The sequence below is a fragment of the Limanda limanda genome, chromosome 15 (assembly GCF_963576545.1).
Source record: "Limanda limanda chromosome 15, fLimLim1.1, whole genome shotgun sequence".
Classification (NCBI taxonomy): Eukaryota; Metazoa; Chordata; class Actinopteri; order Pleuronectiformes; family Pleuronectidae; genus Limanda; species Limanda limanda.
Window position 1 is genome coordinate 11,049,580 of NC_083650.1, and position 24,116 is coordinate 11,073,695.

The following is a 24,116-nucleotide window of genomic DNA, read 5'->3' on the forward strand; positions in this document are numbered from 1 at the left end:
AGGAAGGGGGGAAAAGACAACAATCAAAAATACAAATAGCCGCAGCACCTTTGAATGTATTAACAGATAAATAATAACACACAATAGCTACAAATAGCCATGGCTGCTTAAAATGTAGATTTAGATTAATAATAACAAAAACTACATTACTAAGAATGAATAGATATGACAAAATTTTCAAATACAAATAGCTGCAGCACCTTTAAATGTATTTTAGACTCTAAAATTTGGAGTAATAACCATAATAACTGTAGTTTACTCAAAATGAACACATGAATCAACTTCAAAACGTGTTTTCAGGGTAATAATCCTACTCCAAAACATGAAGTACAATTTGAGGTTTGACAACATTGTAGTAGAAGCTAAAACGCTGAGTATACACAATGTCTCTTGACTTTGCTGGTGAATGACACTTTCGCCCCGCCTGAAATATCCTCGGGCAAGTGCTGCAGGTTTACCGTCGAAAACACAACCTAATATGTCTGTAAAGAAAATAATAACAGTAAATGTATCTATAAAACGCTAATAAGCGCGTGGCTGCATCGGTTTAAAGGGCAAACGCGCTGAGGAGCGGGCTCGGTCCGGATCCTGCTCTCCTGTCTCTGCCTGGCGGAAGAAGAAGAAGAAGAAGCTTATTACCGTGTAATAACCACCGCGGCTGCTGCTTGTTGTTATTATCTTGTTGTTGTTGTTGTTGCACTTGACCGCTGTCGTTCAAAGCTCCGCGTGGACACAAACCAGCGGGAACCTGAGTTCGGTGCGTGTCGTGTTGTTTCCCGGGAGCTTTTCTCCGCACACACACACGGTGACGGCTCGAATGCTCGACATGCCAGCGCCAGACGCACGGAGCTGCTAATAATACTCCGCTGCGGCCGGACCCCCGCGACCCCGTGGATCCGCTTCCCTCCGCGGCGAATATAGACCGAGCTCGCTGTTCCCTCGACGCACGGACATGGCACAGAACAGCCTCACGCACCCCCCCCAGCTCGTTGTGTTAATAGCGTAGCGCGAGGCACCCGTTCAACACGCAAATCCCTCTTGTGTCAAATCCACCCAGGGCCAGCCCCCCCCGCTCACTCTCTCTCTCCCTCCACGAGACGCAAGCCCTCGGTCTCCGCTGGACACGAACCCCTCGGCTGCAGCGGAGGGAGGGAGTGAGGGAGGGAGGGAGGAGGGTGCGCTGGAAAACCCGGACTGCGGTCAGAAGAGCCGTCCTCCCTGCGTGGTCCAAAACCAGCCGCCCCCTGGATCCCGGCTGCGCCCTTGTTCTGAGTTCTACGGTACAGGTTGACAGCACTGCTTTAGCCGCTATTCATTTGTCTCACTCTTTGAAAACACGTGTCGCTAAATGAGGAAACTCCTCTGAAAAGAAGTAACAGCGATATGTACGTCCCCCGAACACAACAAAGACAAGTTCACTGAACTGTAAATACATTTCAGCCATAGGATACGAAAACGACTGCTTCCGGCTTTCAAAATAAAACAATATATGATATATACCAGGGGTCTTCAACGTTTTTCAGGCCAAGGACCCCCAAACTGATGGAGATATGGAGCATGGACCCCTACTATATATATTATATAAAATTGTATTTTTACACACAATTTTAAGAGGTCCTCCTCTTTGCTCACAGGAGGCTTGGAGTGACAGGTGTAGGCTAGCCTCATGCTGTGCGTGATCCAGTGCCCATTGCATTGCATTGCTAAGAGAAAGATAACGTCTTCTGCCTCCATTTATCTGTTCTACAATATGTTGGATTCATGTTAATGTGTATTTAAAGATATTTAAATTTGTGGAAATAAAATTGTTTTTTTGCAGTACCTCAGCGGCCTCCTAGAGGTCGCGGACCCCCTTTTGAAGACCTCTGATATAGACAAAGTGCATAGTATGAAATTGGATTATATTCACATGAGCTTCACGTTTTTAAGTATAAAAGCGGCTCAACCATTTTCCAGATATACAACATGAGCGTTATTACCGCATTCATTTGGAAAATTGCAATTTTGAAGTCCCAAAACCTTAACTTGGTGATTTAAAGTCTGATACTAGTTCAAGACGGTTCAAGATTAAGAATTATAGAGTTTTTTTCCCATTAGTAGTTCAAGACACTGGAAAACTTGCACAATTGCTACAAAGATCCCATTTCTTGTAGTAGTTCAAGTAACTTATACTGCTCCACTAAGTACTTGCATTGAAATAATTGCACAAATGCTTTCCTAATATTCTAACTTTTATGCGGTGTAAAAAACATTTCTTCCATAAGTAGGTAAAGATAAGTAAATAATAATCACCAATCTAAAGTGAAAAAATTCATCTTGATTCTAATTGAATTAAGAAGGAAACAGAAGGTCAATATGACATGCTATAGAGCTTTACATTTGAAATTCTACATTAGAATGTCCAACAATTGAGTGGATGCTGCTTTTATTGTGAAATCTCTTCTTACGCGCTGTTACCGTAATGACTGGTGTATACCTGACTCCACACAACTCGGGCGCCAGCTAGGCTGTGTTTCTTAAAGTGGAGGCGGTTTAACTAGATCATTTATGTCGTTTTCTCTCAACTCCGTGACAACACACTCAGAAAGAACTGGTAATCAAAGATCATTCAGCTTTAATTGAACGTTATAGTCACAAAATGGTATACTTATATATTAACAATGTGAATAGGTTTTTTTTGACAGAATTGTGACACTTGATACAGTTCAAACATCGATTTCATAATTTGTAAAAAGTGTGTCAAGTGTATAAAAAAATGTATTATGTACCGTAGTAAAAACAATTAGAATACAAAGGTCGTAATTAAGACAATTTATGATCACTGTTAGAATCAGTGGCAAACTTGAAAGAATAGAAAAAAAATAGACAAGATAAAGGCATTCTACATACAATCAATTGAGATAAATTCCAGAGGGGAAAACAGAATGACAGTGATATTAATACAGAATAATACAGATCATATAATGAACAAATACAGATCATATACAGAAGAAAATACAGAATAATACAGATCATATATAACAAAATTCAGAATTATAAAGATCATATCCAGAACAAAATACAGTAATATCTGTTGTAAACGGTATTAATAGAACCAATTTGTCCTTCCTTCTGTCTACAAAAATGTTCCATGTAATTTTTGGTGATAGATATATAAAGTTATATATTGAAGTATTTGACAGATGATATATATATATATATATATATATATATATATATATATATATATATATATATATATATACTTGCCTTAATATACGCATATATTATATATTTGTGTAATTTATTCTCACACACACTCTCTGGTTGTGAGGAACTCATTGGCACAAAGCATTTACCAGCCCTTTACACTAATCCTAACCATCACAACTAAATGCCTAACCTAAAACCTCAATCTAATTCTAACCCTAAAACCAAGGCTTAACCCTCTAACGGACAAAATGTCCTAAAATTGACGCAAAATTGGCCCCAACTGTAGAAAGACATGCGCCCACACCCACATTGATGACGTGGTCCTACGTCAGTACGACGCGACTGTTTGCAGCCGTCAGTTCAGTCGACTCCGGGCGAAGGACAGTGATGTAAGAGCATGAACCTCACAGCCTCTTCAGATACACACTGAGTCCAAACTCCTCTGTCTGTCGGTCTGTCCCTCAGAGGACACAGGGTCTGGTCCGGAGTCCACGAGGACACGTTGGCACAGACAAGCAGGAAGGAAGCGAGAGGAGCTGCAGCGGAGGAGCGAAGGAGGAACAGATTTCACCTCCTCTTCATCCCCACACCGGTCACATTGTACTGTGAGTATCTGCTGTCCACACACAGCCTGGGGTACATGCTGTCTCTGAACTACATTTACTTACTGGTCTGAGGTACTTTAGCTTTGACTCTAGTATTTTCATTAGCTTTATACCTCTACTCTGTTTCACTACAGAGGGAAACACTGCACAGCTCTTACTTTACTAGTTAAGATTATACACACATCCATAGCGTATTCATTATACTGGTATGAGCGATAGAACAGTATGTGAAGTTACAGCTGAAGTGATTACTTTGATTAGATAACCAATCAACAGAAAAACGCTGATTCATTTTTCTCCCTTTTTGTTTTTTTAAAATAAATCAATAAATAAACAAAAGCACTAATTATTAAGACAATAGTCATCAGATTAATGTCAGTGTCACCTTTATTTCTATAGCCCATTTAAAACCACTTGGTTTGTCAAGTGCTTTCCAGATTTATTAGATTAAACCACAATGAAAGCTGTAATTAGTTGCAGCACCATATCAAATAGTGTCAACATGAGTTGGAACATGTAGAATGCTGCTTACAAATTAATGTAATTGTAATAATGAATCTATATGTGATCAAGTACATGTAATATGTTAATACTTATAATTAGTACTATTAGTACGTTTCTTCAATGATCTGGATACATGTATTAATACATAGCCTACATGTTCAAATGTGCACTAACTGTCTCTTTCCCCCACACTGTGCAGTCATGTGGCAGATTCCTGAGCAGAGAGGATGACATCAGAGGCCGCGGTCTCCACACCTGCTGTCATTAGCAGCACACCGGCCAAGAGGGACTACTACTGGCTTCGCTCCTTTGTAGCTGGAGGTATGATGTGACTCATCACTCTGTACTATCACTGTCACGCCTGCAGGGATTTACACAACTGTGGAATTTGATACTCTGTCTGCAGGACTGAATCATTTTATTGTGGAGACACTTTCTCCTTTGCTTCTCTGTCCGCTGCTTTCCCGTGTGACCTAGAATCGGATGTCTGCCTTGATAGAAGCTTTATTTGTAAAAAGGAAGAAATTCAGATTGTTTACCTGCAGCACTTCACCCCACATGTAAGCCAGGCTGATTGAGCCAGGAGGTTAGATGCTTCATGTCTTTAGCTGCTTTTAGATATGCACTGAACTGTGGATATTCTCCTGAAAGGATCTGCAGGGACTGTATGTGAGAACACAAAGGTTCGAGTCAGTTGCTATAGACATTCTCCAGAGTTTTTCCTGCGGGCAGCCCCCTATAAAAAACACTGGATATTCTCCCAGTCAGAATACAGCTGGACTATGTCTGGAGATTCACTGAGAGCAAATGATGACGACACGCTTGCCTAACTCGGATTCAAAAATACAAATACAAATATATATAATATTAAATACAATTATCTCAAGATGAAAAAGAGGTACTATACTTGTGGAAGAAAGACAACGAGATCCGAGAGCTTCTGGTGATTGGGGCTGAAGGCAGTGGTGAAATGCTTCAAACAAAAACACCTGATTTCCACAGAGGAATTTTAACGCCATGTCCTGCCTCCTGTCTGCTCTACCTGGGCGCCACACCTCACCTGAACACTCCAGATAGTTTTCTGTTGTAAATGCATCCAAACTGGGCAATAACCTGCTGTGTTCCTTATATGTGAAATGCAAACTTCAAAACATGTCTGCACCCGACTGGGGGGGACATTCTCCAGAGTTCATGTCGACTTAAGTCAGTGTCAATGGTTTCTCCAATGTAATGCAGTTGTAAGCAGCACTTGGCATCATGTTACCTTGACGTATAAATAATGCCAATGATATCTGCACAACACATTTAATAATAAGTGTGTTCCTGTTTTTGTTTTTGTCCAGGTGTGGCAGGATGCTGTGCCAAAAGCACCATCGCTCCTCTGGACAGGGTCAAAATCCTTCTCCAAGCCCACAACCCCCATTACAAACATCTAGGTAAAAGATCAGCAGGCAAACATGGAGAAGCCAGTGAGTTTCCACACGTCTGTGCCACATGAGCGGAACGTCTGGTTGTGTCTTTGCAGGAGTGTGGTCCACTATCAAGGCTGTGCCAAAGAAAGAAGGCTTCCTTGGCTTGTACAAGGGTAACGGGGCGATGATGGTCAGGATATTTCCGTATGGAGCCATCCAGTTCATGGCCTTTGACAAATACAAAAAGGTACAGTGTCAAAAATGACATTAGAGGTTGTTTATAGAAACGTGATTTGCTTTAAAGTCGTCACTGGGTGTGTTTTTGGTTCTAGAAACATTTTGCTACATCTGTAGTGAAATGCAGTGGATTTTATTATTTTGAATTATTTGTGAACCTCTTGACCCTTGTCTCCTCCCTGTTGATTTACAGCTGCTACGTAAACAGATGGGAATCTCTGGACACATCCACCGCCTCATGGCCGGCTCTATGGCAGGTAATTCATCTTCCAGAGTGATAAGATTCCCTTTTTCACTCCATTACGGCTGGAGGTCATGTACTGCACCAGCAACTTTTCCACCCATTTGATTGTTAAGTGAGCACAAACTGTTTACATTTGTCATATGTTCTCATTTCTCAACAGTCACACAGTGAGTAAGTGTAGTTTTGCAATAAAATTAATTAACATTTACCTTTTTAAAATTCCGATTCCTCACATCTTGTATTTCTTCAAACACACTATCTAGTGGCAACAGAGTTGTGCATTGGTATTTTGAATGTGTGTGACCAAACACTGATCAGTACCTGCTGTTCAGTTACATTGTTAAGAATAATTTCTAATAGGTGATGATATCTCAGCAACGACTCAAAGACCAAACACCAAACTTTCTGCAGGTCTTTGTGACATTAGAAACTAACTTTGGTAAAACTTTGAGCAGCTTTTAAATAGAGGGTGTTTTGCAATTCCTCCTAACTGTTATAATCACTCATAGTGTGGTTGTTTTTTTAATTAAGGATAGCATACTGTTTAGACAAATAGAAGCTGGAAAAGAACTTAACAACGATATGGGAACCATTTCTCTGAGATAAGGTCAAAGTCCCCCCAAGCAAACAAACTTCATTAGGCGCTATCTCCCGTAATAGAGATAGAGAAGTGACACTTCAAATTTCGATTTGAAGTTTCTCATGTGAACAAATCAGCACGCCAAATTTCATATTTAATACTGTGCAGCCCAAAGGTTTGAAGATTGACATGGAATGACCCATACAAATGGAGAAAAGGCGGACAAATCAACTTGAAGTATTGTGTATTCTTCCAATTTAAAAGGGAAACTCTTTACTGTGTTTTCAGGGATGACTGCTGTGATATTCACTTACCCTCTGGATGTGATCCGAGCCCGACTGGCCTTCCAGGTCACAGGAGACCATCGCTACACCGGCATTGCCAACGCCTTCCACACCATCTACCTTAAGGTGATCTTTGCAGGCATTGATGGCTTGAAAAAAAAAAGAAAAAGATAAAATATTCAGATTTTAATTGCAATGCCATTTCTTTTTCCTTTCCTTCATACAGGAGGGGGGCGTAATGGGTTTCTACAGGGGACTTACTCCAACACTTATCGGAATGGCCCCTTATGCAGGTGACCATTGAGATTGTTTTGCATAGACTGATGGTAGTGTTTGTTTTACATTGACCTCATGTCGCGTCATGTAGTTTTACTCTTTGCCTTCTCTCCTCCAGGGTTCTCGTTCTTCACCTACGGCACCCTGAAGACCCTCGGCTTGAAGCATTTCCCAGAGCGGCTGGGACGCCCGTCCTCAGACAACCCCGACGTCCTCGTCCTGAAGACCCACGTCAACCTGCTCTGCGGAGGCGTGGCCGGTGCCATCGCTCAGACAATATCGTAAGTGTGCACACCGCTGACTTGGCAAAGAACGAGCTCTGATCCATGAATAATGAGATGACAATGTGGCTGCTTAATTTGTGGCTCACAGCTCGGGCGTGTTATTAACTGGTGTGATTTATTTGGCAGTTGACGTGTCGTATTGTGTTTCTTCTCACCAGGTACCCGTTGGATGTGGCTAGGAGAAGAATGCAGTTAGGAGCCGTGCTTCCTGACTCTGAGAAATGCACGTAAGTAGAACCTATGTTCTCCCTCTGAATGTTGTGTTATACAATGATGCTCTGCTTTCAATTACATGTATCAGTTTGTGCAGTGTATGTCATAAAATAAGGACTAGACTCATTTTTGGCTTATAGAGACTTTTAGAGTTCTTCGTATAGTTGATTTATGGCTTTGACAGTGACATTTTGAGAACTGTTAAACTGAGGGTTATTATAGGGATGGAAACAGCTCAGATAACACAGTGCTGATGAACTCCATTTTAAAAGTAACAGGCAAAGTGCTCATCAAGCTAAAGAATCAGTTAGTATTCAGGCCTGTGTGTCTCTAAATGGCGGAGTTGTTAACAATATACTGACCTGTTTATAGTTGCCTCAGGCAAGTTGGTCTGCACAATCTGGTTCCTTAATAAGTCATGGTTGCTCCCTGCTCCTCTCTAAAAGTTTTTGTCCAAGTTTCCACTTAAAATAGTCGATTCCACTTTTGGATGTGAAAGCAGAGTTTGATGAATATTTTGCTTGGAAGTAAGGAACAACAAATTCCTGAGCTAAGAGAGCTGTTTACATTAGATAAAATACTAAAGCCTTTAAGGAGAAGAGGAGGAGGCCAGCTGTATGTTATATACAGTTCACATTAAACCAGTCCAGGCATCTCTCATTTCCTGCATTACCTGCTTTCCCTAAACATTCAAGATTCTTTCAAAGAATGTGTTCAGTCACTACATCAACGCCATACAAGGTAATTTGTTTCATGTCCAAGAGACTTTTTCTTGTTAGTATGGCTTCTGTCCACAAACAGGTTTTAGTTCCTCATAGCACAGACAGGCATCAACAACAAACAAGACCGATTATGTCAATAAGAACTGTCCTGTATATTTAATACTTTATCTGAACACAGTTAATAGAAATTTGATTTGATCATAAAAACAACAAAATATGACTTTCTTTTAAAGGAGACATATTATGCTCATATTCCGGATCATCATTTTATTATTTAACCAAAATATTTCTCTAAATGTTTTCCTCTGTCCTTCTAAGGCATGTGTAATATCTTGTCCCGCACAGATCACTGAGCAAGACCCTGAAGTACGTGTACAATGAGTATGGGGTCAAGAAGGGATTGTACCGAGGCCTTTCTCTCAACTACATCCGCTGTGTCCCCTCCCAAGCTGTGGCCTTCACCACCTATGAGTTCATGAAGCAGACTCTCCACCTGAACTAAACTCTGTTTTTAAAACCGTCCAGCTCTGCAGACCCTACACCCGGGCCCTCACCGAGACATTAAGCAGCTCAGCCTCAATGCTTCCTTCAGAGAGTGATCCGAGACTCGCTCGCTATGTCTTAAACTCTTCATCGTGGGCTTTGCCTTTTTTCCTTGAGTTCACTGAAGGCACCAGGGAAGCCACTTAATGCCGACAAAGGAAACCGGATATCAAACGATAAGGTACTCCGTGTCTGTCCTGCTCCAGTCCCTCTAACTTCCTGTGACTTGCCGGCTCTTAAGAGTTGATTAACTCAACCACACGACAAGTGGCTTGAATTTGGTCGGGCGGGTTGAGGGAGTGATTTGCTCTTCAACTCTGTTGCCAACAACACAGAAGCATCCCTCTGATTGTGTAGCAGCCCCCTCCTCATTCAGACATCAGACAAACACACAAACACACACACACACACACACACACACACACACACACACACACCACCTCTCGCTCTAATTTTAAGATGGACGCCTGCTTAAATGGCTTATTGACCATCATTTTTTCCATCGGTTTCACCTCACCCCAAAGTTTAGTCATTTGTATTTATTTAAATAGTAAACACTTCAGTTCTAAAGCTACACGTTGTCTTTATTGTTTAATGTGTCTTCATTTTTACGGACCTGGCTCTTGTTGAAAGGTTGCTATGATCATTCATAATAACAGTGACAGTAATTATAATCAGATGTGCCATAATGTTTTGTTTATTTGTGGTTTGTTATATTTTTGAATTTGAGATAACTGTAACGTTTGGCGAAGTTTCTGTTTGTGAGTCTTTGCCTTTGTCTTCAACAAGATTAATATAAATTACTAGTTGCAGGTTAAAGATGCTAAAGATGCAGTTTCCTGTGTTGCACATGATCTCAGTTTTTATTCTCGAGGCAACTTCCCAGCCAAACATTGCATTGGGCACTTAGTGTAAGTGTTTTACTTTGCTGCTCTCAGATGTTTAGTGTGTAGTTGTGTTCAGAATGAGTTTGTTTTGTTTGAGAGTGTTTCAGATGTTTTGACATGACATGGATGTAGCTTCGACATGTCTCGAGGGATCTCAGGAGAAATTTGCCCTTCATGGCTTTAACTGTTTCTTTGTCTATTTATTCACTAGGGACTTGTTGCCACCGGGTGGCAGTATTGATTATAAATTGAATTTTTTACCATCAGAGCTGATAGAACACTCACACATATTTCCCTCTTCTCTTATAAAATACACTTTAGTTTCTTTGAGATTCATTTAGTTTTTTTTTGGTTTTGCTTAACTAAAGAAGGTTGTCAGATATTGAACATTATATTTGCAGCTAAAACAGTGTTTGCATTTCGGAAGGCTGAACATTAACTGATTGAAAGTGTTGTGTATTCACATCAGTTTGCTGAACAAGCAGCCTCATTTTTTGAGCCTCTTGCCTTCTTATGCGTTTGACCTCTTACTTCACCGGAGTGATTGAGATTGAGTTTTTCCTCATGCTTCATGAAGTTGCTGCTTCAGCCTTCAGATGGCTGTATGGTGTACATGCCTTAGAACTGTGGTTTCCAACCTGTATGGCCTGTGACACTTTAAAAGTGTTTGTTCAAGTGGATCCATTTAATTTTCCTTTATCCATAGAATATCCAGTAATTCCATCACTTGACTCGACCAGGACCCTGAATTACAAAGCAACATTTGAAAGGTTTTTTTAAACGTGTGAAGAGGGTGTGTTCGAGCTCGAATGGTAAATGGTGCCTGGACTCTATTTATCTAGCACATATCCCTTCTTATCGACCAATCAAAGCAATTTTACGACACAAGCCACATTCACCCATTAACACACCACTCATACACTGTCTGCACAGCTGCTGGGGACAATCTGGAGTTCCGTTGGCATGCATGGGGGACCTGTGGATTGAACCGAAGACCTCGGGGTTAGTGGACGACCCACTCTCCCCCCTGAGCCACAGCAGCTCAAATGGTCAGTTTAGTTGCTGTTCAATCATATTGTGACCACTCAGTATCATTGTGTGACCCACTGAAAGGGGTCGAGACCTCCAGGTGGGAAACTACTACCTTAGATCATACAAATACAAAGATAATTCACACAGACATACATTGAAAGCTTTTTTCTGTAGAAGAGGTTTAGTGTGAAAAAGGCTTCAGGCCCTCCTCAGTCCAAAGGTCACTCAGGATGAGAATTAGAAATGTAACATCTATACTCACATTTTGATGCAACTGGCACGAATGACCTTTCAAACCATTCAAATGAATGTCAGTGCTGTATACACCAGCTTCCACTTTGTGTGTTTGGTTTCAAATACATGGTGTTTCATTGTAATTGTAATTTTAAATTCTCGTATCAGACAGCTCCGTTCCTGCAAACAGATTGATTCATAAGACGAGGGATATTCAATACATTCACACGTAGAAATGTGCGATATGTCGCTCTACAGCTTCATTATCTGTCTGATAAATTGCCAGTTTTTGTTTCAGTGACTTTAGATGTGTAGAAACAACTTCAAGCCTTGCATCTTTATGTTGTCAATGTGTATGAGAATGATCTTACCGTCGTTTTTGTTTTTACTAAACGTGAAGGTGCAGTAACTTGGATTTTATAAAATAATATCCGAGAGAAAAACATAGTGAAGCATTTCACACTTTGTGTCTCAAACCCCTGTTAATGTCGGTGGACTCTAAAACCACGAACGGACGATAAAGCATTTGCATTAATTTCACTGCAGCCGGACAACACTACCTTTTGTTGCCTGATGTCACACACATATTTGACTGGTAAATGTGATGTGTAAAAAATACAAAACAATGTACTTACAAATGTTCTTTGATGAATTTCATCACCACATCATCTGTGAAATACAGTTAACCGGAATGAAAACGCTGTTCTCTGTTTTTGTCTTTATCACTGGGATTCTTTCTATTGTTTCTTTTATAAAACATCCCTCTGTTCATTTGATATCATTTTCACGAATATGATCTCTTTTCCTGTTCCTTCATTCATGTCTGTACTGATAACACACCTATGAAGGATGGACGTATTGTACTCTGACCTCATTCACAGCGTAACGCTTGAAATCCCTCATATCGCTGATGGAAGACTGACTGCTGTACTTCCGGGACCGCCCACTTCTGCCTGATTACACATCATCGGGTTATATGTCCTCTACACAGTTGGTGAAACAGTTTTGAGCAAGAGGAGGGAACTTGCCTCAGCTGCAACCTGAACTTTTCGTGGCTTGGAGCAGAACAGTTTTTCTGCAGATTTCTTGGTCCTCAGTGGGACATTTCTCTGACCTCGACATGCCTTCTTATACGGTGACTGTTGCCACAGGGGACCAGTGGTTCGCAGGGACGGACGACTACATCTACATCACCTTGGTGGGCACGGAGAAGTGCAGCAACAGAACGCTGCTGGACAAACCTCTGTACAATGACTTTGAGAGGGGGGCGGTAAGTGATGCTATGCTGCTGCTGCAGAGCTGTGAGGAGGTCGTCTTCATCTTATGATGAATGATGAGCATCAATACCTGCAAATAGACACCTACATAGAATTTTAAGAAAAGTAACAGTCAATGACGCCCTTCGTTGTCCTGTTCAATAGAATGTGCACTGTTCGGTGTTGTGGAAATGAATCAAAGGTCTTTCTACCCTCATTCTCAAACTGATGCCAAATTACAAATATTGTCCAATGATAATCAGCTAGAAGTTAATGAAATGAAATTTGAGTTAACTTACATAAAACTTTTTCTAGATCACACCTCAGGGTTTCACAGTAAAGTGAAACACATTGAATATACACACTATAAAAGTAAAATACTTTGGAGATAAAGTAAATCAAAGGTCTAGTAAAAAGTATTTGTCCATAACTGCTTTTTAAAAGGGATGAGTTTTCTAAATAAAATGTTGCATCCCCTTACTAGTCTTTATACAATTTACATAAACTAAATATAATAAAAGTATCATTATATATATCAACGACAATTTATGCAAACACAAACCACACGATATGTAAGCAATTCACAAAAAGAGGAACAGAAACACCGAACAACGCACAGACACACACACACACACCAGTTCTGTACATCCATCAGTAAGAAACTACTTCTGACAAAAAATGTTATGTATAATTTAGATTTTTACAACGTATACATCATTCCATGTGACTTACAAAAAGCCAGCCCTTTAAAATCAATCAAATAATACTTGTGAAATTCATGTTCTTTGTTATGTGGTATCACTCAAACCCAAACTTACAGGCGAAATAGAAATAATGTCACGGACCCGATTCAGTAAATGACACATTTCTCCCCCAGTATCGATCTCTTTATTTAGCCACTAACTAAATTGCAGGTAGACTCTTATGAGGTGAGAGTTGAGGAGAACCTTGGGGAGCTGGTGCTGGTGAAGATTGAGAAGAGGAAGTACTGGGTGCAGGACGACTGGTACTGCAGGTACATCACAGTCAAGACCTCCTCTGGAGACTATCTAGAGTTTCCCTGCTTCCGCTGGCTGGTGGGCGACAAGGAGGTGGTGCTGCGGGATGGACGAGGTAAGAATAAGAATGAGAATAAACATGATTTTATGTGACTTTTTGAATTTTATAAATAAGATGCAGCTCCAAGCGCTTTACACAGTGGCTGATCGGGGGCCGTTAAAGGGGCCACATTTTACACAGAGGCGCCGATTAAATGTCCAAGTTGTACATTTAATTCACTCCTTGTTCTATAACTTTGAGCAAACCACACATTATTGAAATTTAAAATATAAACAAATTGTCACATTTATTGTTAGTATCGTCAGTAAGTTTCTTTGAAAACAAACTACTGACAGGACAGGAGCACATCAGGCCTCAATCAGAGATTAGCCGGTGCAATTGATATACAATGAACATTAAATGGGAAATAAGATGGAAATAAAACCCAGTAAGTAAACATCAGTAGACTTCGGCTCATCTGTTAGTTTGCCTCCCAGTCTTCCTGACTCCTCATGTTCATCAGTCCGAGTCTGCAGCACCTGTCTTGTGTGTGTTGTAGCACATCTGCCTCAGGACGATAAGATCAGCCTGGTCAAACAGCACAGACAGAAAGAGCTGGACATGAGGAAAAAAACCTACAGGCGAGTTCACTCTACACGTGCAATTTCTCTTTGGCCCTCCCTGAGACGGCTCAGTAATAACCCTGCTGTCTTCCCTAGATGGAAGGAGTGGCAGCCGGGCTTTCCTATGAGCATAGATGCCGAAAGACACCGGGATTTGCCTCGAGACATCCAGTTCGACAGTGAGAAGGGAGTGGACTTTGTGCTGAACTACGTTAAAGCGTAAGTGCTCCCTCTAACAGGCTGCCTGAGTAAAACTGAGGCACCTCAGGAAAGAGTGGAGTGAGTCAGTGGAGACGTGCACTGCTTCAGTGGAAAGTCGTCATGAAGCCGTGATCAGATGTTGAGCTTCAGGCTGGAAACATGCAGTTATTTTCTGCACCTGTGGATTACCTGGAAAGACAGAAGTGTAATTGTTTGGCGCCAGGGGCATTTGCATCCGACCTTCAGGCAGACGGGAAACCTACAACGATGCAAAACAGATACTGAGCAGGACAGTTTGGATGATGCAGTAGTTCTTGCGAAAGAAGGCAAATGATGTATAATTCAGTTTCTTGCTGAATAAATGATTGCAGATACATATTTACATTTTGTTTCCCAGAATGCATTATGTCTGCAGTGTTTAATTGACAGATTACACAAAAAAGCACCAAATGTTTGCGTTTTTGACCTTTTTTGATGACACACCTGTTACAAATATGATTATGATGGTGTTAACTTTGGTTTTCCAGGATAGAGAATCTGTGTGTGAACCAGTTCATGCACATGTTCCAGTCCTCCTGGACCGAATTTGCTGACTTTGAGAAGATCTTTGTAAGAATCAAAAACACAATCTCAGGTCAGCCTCATATATTATTATTATTAGCATGTTATGGTATTTCGTTTCGTGTCGTATTATATCTCATATAATATAATATTGATATTAAGTAATATTGTATTATTTAGAGTATGTGATGCAGCACTGGAAGGAGGACTTCATGTTTGGATACCAGTTTCTGAACGGCTGCAACCCGGTAGTGATCCGGAAATGCACCAAACTTCCCGACAATTTCCCCGTCACCCACGAGATGGTTTCCTCCAGCCTGGAGAGGGAGCTGACTCTGGACGAGGAAATAAAGGTACAGACATGCTGATGTCTTGTTGTCTTTGTTGTGTCAATGCTGTGTCTCTCTTTAACGCTCCCTCTGATGCACAAAGCAATGCTCTGGCTCCAGGCAGGTAACGTCTACATCGTGGACTTTGAGGTGTTAGACGGCATCAAAGCGAACTGCACAGACCCGTGCACGCTGCAGTACCTGGCCGCTCCCCTCTGTCTGCTCTACAAGAACACTCTGAACAAGATCATGCCAATAGCCATACAGGTACAGTGATGCTGAGCAGGTATTATTTTGTTAATTCGTTAATGTTCCCTTTTACAATTTACAAATCAGCACAAATCAATTTTTTTTCCAGCTTGGGCAGACTCCAGGTGAAGACACCCCAATCTTCCTGCCCACTGACGCTAAGTATGACTGGCTGCTGGCAAAGATCTGGGTGCGCTCGGCTGATTTCCAGTACCACCAGAACATCACGCACCTGCTCAGGACACATCTCATAACAGAGGTGTTTGCGATCGCCATGTTCAGGCAGCTGCCAGCGGTTCACCCGGTTTATAAGGTAAAACTCCTGCTGAGTTATTGGCAAATTGATTAAGTGGATTGACCGGTGAGCTCACTGGCGGATGTTCCTTCCTCCCAGCTTCTTATCCCGCACATTCGTTTCACTATCGCCATCAACACCAAGGCCAGAGACCAGCTCATCAATGAGCACGGCATCTTTGACAAGGTGAGTCCGTGGATGGAGAGGAGAGCAGTGGAGAGGGAGGAAAAAGAAAAAGGATTTTAATGGGAGAGGAAAAAAAGATGCAAATAAATAGGAACACATGGAAATGACCGAGGAAATGAAAAGCAGAGAGAAACCTGCTTATCTGTATTGCACTTTCAAATAAATGACATTAAAGGTTCAGTGTGTAGAATGTAGTGACACCTAGTGGTGAAGTTGGATGTTACATTTGAATACCCCTCACCTCACCCTACTCATCCAGACATGAAAGAGAACCTTCAGTTGTCATTAAAACTCAAAAGGTGTTTTGCTTGTCTAGTTTGGACTTCTGTAAATAACATGGTGGCCTCCATAGAGAGGACGCGCTCACAATGTAAGTTTAAAGCATTTAAATATAATTCTAGGGTAAATAAACCAACAATTTGTACAATTTAGATGATTAAACACTAGTGAAAAAATCATTAAGATCATTTTATATTCGGTTTCTGCCAATAGACCCCTCTATACACTGCTCCTTTTAGTATCACATAGAAATAATGTTCTAGGGAGAACAGCTCCAAAAACAAATAGTTGTATATGCATGTATTTCAGTTTTTTGACACCACATGCAAATAAGAGGTGAAGACCACATGCTGCCGGAACAATGGGTTATGATGCTGCTTCTTCCCCGTCCTCATCCAGGCCAACGCGACAGGCGGAGGAGGCCACGTGCAGCTGATTCAGAAGGCCACAAAGACTCTGACCTTCAGGTCTCTGTGCTTCCCCGACATGATCAAGTCCCGTGGAATGGACAGCAAGGAGGAGCTGCCCACCTACTTCTACAGGGACGACGGCAACAGCGTGTGGGAGGCCACCAAGAGGTTTGTGTAGATGATCGGCTGGTGTGTGCCCTGAGAGAGGCCGAAGTTCAAAGGTAGTGGAAGTTGGAGCATTTCATGTTTCCTCTGTACGTGACTGCTGTCCCGTTTCCTCTCTCTCCTCTGGCAGCTTCCTGTCTGATGTGGTGCATATTTATTACACCAGCGACGAGACGGTGCAGAAAGACGTGGAGATCCAGGCCTTCATCAAAGACGCGAGCAGCTTCGGGATGCAGGACTTCGATCACTGTGGTGGGTGCGAACGTTACACCACTTGTCTCTTTGCAACATTTTTCTTCTTAACTCTGGCACAACCACTTGCAGCAGCTAACCAACGAGTTTCCTCTTTCGTGGAGACCGTCAATATTTCATTAGTTCCAGGTTCCTCTGCAGAAAACAGGTACGACTGGGTTCAGACAGCTTTATGAATTCAAATCTGACACAGACGAGTGGTTTGAAGGTGTCACTGACCGAGGCCCTGTGTTCTAATATCTTTCCTGCATTTCACCAATGATATCTGAATCTGTTGTGTAAGGGTCCTCACACGGTTTGTTGTTTTAACGACTTTAATCTGTGATATCTGTCTGTGCCCAGAGTTTCCCAAGTCCCTGAAGACACGTGAGGAGCTGGCAGAGTACCTGACTGTCGTGGTGTTCTCCGCCTCATCGCAGCACGCGGCTGTCAACTTTGGACAAGTGAGTGATAGATAAATACACCGTATATAAAAGAACTTGTCACTCAATGTCTTCATCCTATAGAACTGATTTAAACAGAAATACACGTCCTTTTTGGATGGATTCTTATAGATTAGTTGTCATGTGTTATGCTCTAAGCGATAGAGGGAGGACTCCTCCTGGACTTAAAAATAACCACAACAAGCTAAACTATACTACACATGTCAAATTAAAATGTATTGGAAATATCCTGTGACTGGTTTGTTTTTACCACCAACAAGGAGGTTATGTTTTCCCTCTGAATTTGTTTTTAATTGGATTGTATGTTTGTTTGTGAGAAAGAATATGCAAAAAACTACTGGACAGATGATCAGGAAACTTAGTGGAAGCTTCTGGTATTGGTAAAAAAATAACCCCTTAAAAGTTGGTGTGGATCTGGATCAGGAGGCTAATCTTAAACTTCCTTATAAGTTGAGGATTAGGGTGTATTTCAACATCTTTACTGAGAAAAGGCTTTTCTCAGTAAAGATGTTGTGGAACACTTCAGATTCACCAGAACCTTCAGTTCCTCTGAAGGAGATAAGAAACAAACAAATACTTTTTAAGTACAATGACAAAACTGTTGCGAAGTAGATTTTTGTAGGAGAAGGAAAAGTACATGCTCCTCAGAATTGTAAGTCGAGGACACACACATATGGTTTCACTGTGTGTTGTGTAGTTTGACTGGTGTTCCTGGATCCCCAACGCTCCTTCTACCATGAGGAAGCCTCCGCCCACCCAGAAGGGCGTGGCAGATGTGAACCTGATCCTGGACAGCCTTCCTGACCGCGGACGCTCCAGCTGGCACCTGGGCGCCGTTTGGGCCCTCAGCCAGTACCAGGAGAGCGAGGTACGAAAGGGGCCACAGGTCCAAACACACAAAACACAAACACACACAGGTCTCATTACAGACTGTGATGCTTTGAGGACCAAACAAACCAATGATCACTTTGAAGCTTCTCTCTGCTTTGACATGTTTTCGTGACCTTGCTCTGTGCCTCCGGGCTGAATGACCCTTCTCCTCTCTCGCCCTCCACAGCTCTACCTGGGCACGTTTCCCGACGAGCACTTCATAGAGAAGCCGGTGAAGGAGGCGATGGAGAAGTTCAGGACGCGGCTGGCAGAGATCACCAGCTCCATCAAGAGGAGGAACGAGGGAAAGAAGCTGCCGTACTACAACATGTCCCCCAACAAAATCCCCAACAGTGTCGCTGTTTGAGGGGAAAAAACACACGTCTCTGTGTTATATTTGTACATTTGTAGCACATTGAGGTTCTGCTGATGTTATTGCACTGTACAAATATGCTTTTGTCACCAGAGCATATGAGTTGAATGATACTGTATATCTAAATGCATATAAGATAACATAAACCCAGGTTTTCAAACCTCTTCATTTATTTTGGGTTAAATTTGGTTAAAATGTTATTTCAGGTTAAAATTGTTTATCTACAGAGTGTGCACAACTACCTGCTCCTTTTCAGGAGAGCAAAACAGAGAGAACTAGAATTACTTCACTATAGTTGCATCACTCCACCAACCAGTGAAGTTTCCGTACATTTCCGACAGGCTTGAATATATCATGTTCAAAATGCCAAATTAGCGTTTTGTGTGGCCACTGTGATCTTGACCTTTGATTTTCTACCACCCAGAGTGTATCAGTTACTTCATGAGTGTAAATGAACATTTGTACCAAAATTAAAATGATTTTAATGTTTGCAAGACATTTGAAGAAATTTCCTGAAGGTGTTGTGAGATATCGCGTTTACACGGACGTACAGACAATCAGAAAACATAATGCTTCCGACCGCTGGCTGTCATCAGTGCAGAGGCATTATACGAAACTAATATGTTGTGCTACTGATTACATTAATGCAAAATTAACAGTTTGTAACAGTGTCACAAATATTGTGACCATTACATTCAAATCCAGAACACAAATATCTGAACACTGACGACACGGAGCGTTAAAAGTAACTTAATTTTTATTTGGTTGTTCTTTTTAACTCTACATACTTGTTCAAACATGGGAACTTCAACTGAAAACACATCAATATTTCTTTTAAAAACATATGTACTTTTACCAAATTCTTTACAGTTACTATTCCAAAGTAAATTCACAGACAAACTCGTGGAATGATATTATAAGACAGGGGAACAGTCATATATGTTCAAGTCCAGACAGTAGTAAACAAATGTAGCTTTATGCAAGTTACACTATTCCCAGACATAAGAGAATCGAAGAGAGAGGAGGAAGAAAAACAGAAAAATAGAAGTACATTTTCTTCTCAGTCGATTTCCTGCTCAGTGGGATCGTAAAGTGGAAAAAAAGAATCATTTCATGGTGATAGAGACACTTTGAAAGAAAAAGCTGCTCTGAGAGAAACGCGTCTGCTTGTTCGAGTGCCCTTTAGAGGCTTCGATCTTCATCAGGACTAACATCCAAACTTCTGTGTCAGACTTCATGAGAGGAGCCAGCTCCTATGAGTGGTAAATAAAAAATGCACAATATACAGTCAACCCTTTAACCGTCCAGATCAAGGAAATTATATGTTTAAATATCCAATGTTGTTTCTTTTTTGTTGTTGTGGAAATTTCAAATATGATGCTGTGGTTAAACGTCTCTATTCTGCATTTTAAAAACAAATTTCAACAAGCAATTTTAAAAAGCAAAACATGTTGGGGCAGATACCAACGTTAAGCTTTGTACAACCCTCATATCAAAATGACTAAACAAAGAGTGCAAGTGACTTTCTGGTATTTATGCCTGGGAGGAAAAAATGAAGTGTAAGTTGCATAAAATTACTAATGAAGGGGTTTTTTTTAAATGAACAAATTGTACTCTGTTTCTTTTAAAAATAAATACAACACAAAATGAAGAAATTAATCTTTTCATACCCAGAGGACTCCCTGGACATTAAACACCAGTACAGAACTATAGAAGAGAAGAACAAGAAAAGGGGTAATTGCACTTTTTATCTGTCTAATTGCACTGAGCCTCGCGGGTAATGAAGTTTCAGAGGAGCGTCTCATTCCTCGGTCTTAATCCAACTTGACATACAACAGCTCTTGTGGCTCGTATTAATATCAGAATTATATGAGACTCCAGATCTCAAGTCATCTTGGGGCATATACAGAGGTACAGTATGAACTGTCTGAAAAAACAAAAAGCGCTGATTTCCTTTATTGCTGCTGAGCAGTAATCGTCAGGTATAGTTGGACCTTCGTTGTTCATGGACAGTTCACAGGTATCAAAGACAGTTTTTAAAAATGTGTGCGAGTGTGTGTGTGTATTGCTGGAATGGCTATGAGGCTCAACATGAGCCCTGGCATCACTGTGCTCCCACGTACACAAAAGCACTGACATGAACCGTCACTCCCTCAGAAACCAGCAGCCGCCTGCACCAGACTGCGCCTCCAGCTGCGCACCAGCAGGTGGCGCTGCAGTCAGCTCATCAATGAAAGATGAGGCTGGCTGTGCTCAGGAAGAAAACCTAAGCCTGTTTTATAATGGCTTTTTACTGCAAAATAAATGTCTACAGTGAAAATGTTACACTGCTGTAAAGAATGGTGGACCTACACAGCGACACTGTTTAAGCTGTGCTTCTGCAGAGGAATAAAAAAAAGGTGTTGGAACAACTTGTCTCATTTGAACCGCATAAGGCCAGAAGTGAGAAAAACAATCAAATGAACAGGAACATGCCGGCCGCCGTGTGATTAGTACTAAAATAGACGTCCTCCGCAGTTTGAGAGACACCAAGAAGAAGAGACACTTTCACTGAAAATGAGATTCCTGCTCATCCCACATGCGCTGGTAATGATCCTGAACGTCATGGTGAAACATCAGATCTGGCACCTTCTGAGCTGAAGTGTGTTAACACAAGTGACGAGATGGATTAGATGTGGATGTGTGTGTGTGTGTGTGTGTGTGTGTGTGTGTGTGTGTGTGTGTGTGTGTCCAGATCTGCAGAGCAAACAGCTCATTTAGAGCAGTCATAAGTATTTAAAATTTAAGCGAAACAGACTGAAAACAGGCAGCTGCAAATTTCTCAAAGCAAATCCCATGACTAAACAAACATTTCAAAATCTGCACATGGAATATCACAAGGTAAATACGGTCTCATTCACATGATAAAAAAAACTAAAATGAGCGACGTTGGTTTTGCCCACAGGGACATTATATTGTGAGGGATGTGGGAATTATCCCACAATTTCCTGTGGCCGGTAAAAAAATTGTTTTTTGAAATGTTTTATATTATATTTTAACCATTATTTAAAAAGTTTACATTCTCAAAGCCTTCACAAAGTTGCTGTTGGGTCAGAGAAGTCATGTGGCTGGATTTTTCCATAATCTCCTTTAGAGCTCTGAGCCTGACGTGTCATAATGAAAACCCGTTTTTCAGGTTCGACTAAAACACTCACATGATTCTTTCAGCTTGGTTCCATTTTTCAACCCCAATTCCTTTTTATCATCCACAGGAGCTTTAATATATATATACGTGTATGTGCGTATAAAGAAATGCAACGTCAAATAACACAGGAAACATTTTCAAGGTTGTCTGAGTATGTTCTCCCCCACGTATAAGACTTGAAAATGAAAGAAAAACAAATAAAGAGGAACTAAAGAAAGGGAAACAAAAAAAAAAGAAAAAAGAAAAGTGCTGCAATGTGTGTCCAGGTCAAGACGCTGGTCGGACCAGAGTGAGCTTGACAGACCACGGCGACAGGGACGGCAGTGGCTGGAATGTTCCAGAGATCCGATGCGTGGCGCTACATCCTGATCCACAGAGGGTGAGCCCGAGTAGAATCACAGACAGGAGGAGAAAACGAACAAATCTAACAAACCCACGAGCGAAGAAACCACGGGTCAGAGATGTGTAAACCTCCGGAGCCGTTTGTGAGTCCATCTGTCTCAGTCCTGCTCCTCCAGAGGTACATACAAGAATGTGTGTGTGTATGTGCGTGCGTGCGTGTGTGTGTGTGTGTAGATTGGTACGCTCCAGGCCTCTCCAGACATTTACAGGACTGATTAAAAACAGTCCAGTCCTGGGAAATGAGTGTGGAGTAAGGGTGCAGGAGGATGGAGGGGTGAGGATAAAGGAGGACAGTCACAGTCTGTCTGTCTGTCTCTACAGAAACATAAGATGACCAGAAGACGACAGCGGGTCAGTCTGGGATCAGGTCCTTCCACCGTCACGTGGGCATGTTTGTGTGTGTGTGTCATTCGAGGGACAACCAATGGCGTCGTCTGAGCGGTCAGACATGGAGCACCTCCATACTGTAGTCCTCTGTCTCTGTGTACTGGGAGGAGTTTGTGTCCGACTGGGTGGGGACCAGCGCCTCCTTGTTCTCCAGACTCGGCTCCATGAGCGGCGGCTTCTCCAGCGCCACCTTTTTACACGTTTCCGGCCGGTTCTGCACGTATATGACCCGGTTGTAGGCCTTGAGTCTCTTCCATAGATGTATGTAGACTTTGCACTGGACGTACATGAACACCAGTCCACCCGTGAAGCCGATGGCCACGACCACCAGCTTGGTCCAGAACGGCCATTCCAGGATCCCTGAGGAAAACACAGAGGGACACATGGGCACAAGTCAATCAGTGACCAGCCTGTGAAGGAAAGTCTACAGTCTCGTACGTGAACGTTTTGTTTGCTAGGTTCAGGAGGTCAGAACAAAAACAGGAATGACAAGAATCGCTCATTAAGCTGCTGCGAGTTTAAAAGGTGATTCAGTCAATCATTGAACAGATTAACCTTGAACTACATTTTACTTTAACAAGGAAGGTATGTGGCTGGGAGGTACTATCACACAATACACTACACACGTTCAATGGAGGACAAATGGACAGTGTTTCAATGTGCTGCATATTTCACAGTATATTTTATATTATAGAAAACCCCTTTTTCACTATACTATTCTCTTAATGATATAGAACTTTTTTTCATTAGAAATCTCTGCAGTATTTTCAGATTGAGATTTGACACTTACTATTATTCTGCGTTACTGTAGCACATTGGGCCATAAGAGAAATATGAATTAGTTTCCTCCTCATTGCTGTTGGTTTTTCTAACTTTAAGCAGGATTATACAAAAACTACACAACTGATTTGATTAAAACTTCCTGGAAGGGGGTGGGGGGGTACGAGCTAAGGAAGAACTCATTAACCTTTGGAGCTAATTCACTTAAGGCGGGGGAAACGGGATTTAGTTTTTCTTCGCGCGATAGAGCTTTTGACAGTTTTGTGAATTTCTAAAACAATTATGCAAATATCTTCATGAAAAATATCAGGCACATATAAAGTGCTAATTGTTAGAATCCAGATCAAAAGTTTTCAATTATTGTGTTGGAGGATTTCATCTATATTGTGCAGAGCAAAACAATCACCGTATGTCAGATCATTCAGGGTGTTAAGTGTGCAGTGATCTAACATAAGTAGGTTTAAATGACATGAATAGAAACGACATGTCTCTAATGTCACAGTTGGATAAAGGAACAAAATGCCCCCAAACTAACTGAATATAAGAAATAAGGGAACAAGATGAATAAAAAACACAGTACAACA

The 24,116-nt window shown here is 41.5% G+C and overlaps 3 protein-coding genes across 7 annotated transcripts in view; 2 read left to right on the plus strand and 1 right to left on the minus strand.

Annotated features, from left to right (window-relative positions):
* Nucleotides 1-3,556: 3,556 nt before the first annotated feature.
* slc25a16 (solute carrier family 25 member 16) lies at nucleotides 3,557-11,947 on the plus strand. The gene is made up of 10 exons (XM_061087053.1): nucleotides 3,557-3,797; nucleotides 4,501-4,622; nucleotides 5,645-5,737; nucleotides 5,827-5,960; nucleotides 6,144-6,207; nucleotides 7,063-7,184; nucleotides 7,285-7,351; nucleotides 7,453-7,615; nucleotides 7,777-7,845; nucleotides 8,899-11,947. The coding sequence occupies exons 2-10, from the start codon at nucleotides 4,529-4,531 to the stop codon at nucleotides 9,053-9,055; spliced, it is 963 nt and encodes a 320-aa protein (XP_060943036.1). The 5' UTR covers nucleotides 3,557-3,797; nucleotides 4,501-4,528; the 3' UTR covers nucleotides 9,056-11,947.
* Nucleotides 11,948-12,369: 422 nt separating this feature from the next.
* On the plus strand, nucleotides 12,370-19,269 carry alox5a (arachidonate 5-lipoxygenase a). 4 transcript variants are annotated; one of them, XM_061087479.1, is made up of 14 exons: nucleotides 12,370-12,519; nucleotides 13,420-13,618; nucleotides 14,103-14,184; nucleotides 14,263-14,385; nucleotides 14,895-15,001; nucleotides 15,109-15,281; nucleotides 15,378-15,524; nucleotides 15,616-15,819; nucleotides 15,901-15,995; nucleotides 16,734-16,844; nucleotides 16,972-17,093; nucleotides 17,436-17,536; nucleotides 18,234-18,404; nucleotides 18,594-19,269. In XM_061087479.1, the coding sequence occupies exons 1-14, from the start codon at nucleotides 12,370-12,372 to the stop codon at nucleotides 18,771-18,773; spliced, it is 1,965 nt and encodes a 654-aa protein (XP_060943462.1). In that variant the 3' UTR covers nucleotides 18,774-19,269. The 4 variants fall into 4 exon arrangements, with proteins under 4 accessions (XP_060943462.1, XP_060943461.1, XP_060943463.1 ...); XM_061087478.1 differs by having other exon boundaries at nucleotides 15,901-15,987; nucleotides 16,666-16,844; XM_061087480.1 differs by having other exon boundaries at nucleotides 15,901-15,987; nucleotides 16,762-16,844.
* Nucleotides 19,270-21,472: 2,203 nt separating this feature from the next.
* Nucleotides 21,473-24,116, minus strand: part of marchf8 (membrane-associated ring finger (C3HC4) 8) — an 81,575-nt gene continuing 78,931 nt past the window's right edge. For both annotated transcript variants that reach the window (XM_061087109.1, XM_061087110.1), the window contains one exon: nucleotides 21,473-23,112. In XM_061087109.1, the coding sequence (XP_060943092.1) occupies nucleotides 22,808-23,112 (305 nt within the window). In that variant the 3' untranslated portion in view covers nucleotides 21,473-22,807. The remainder of the gene's footprint in view (nucleotides 23,113-24,116) is intronic.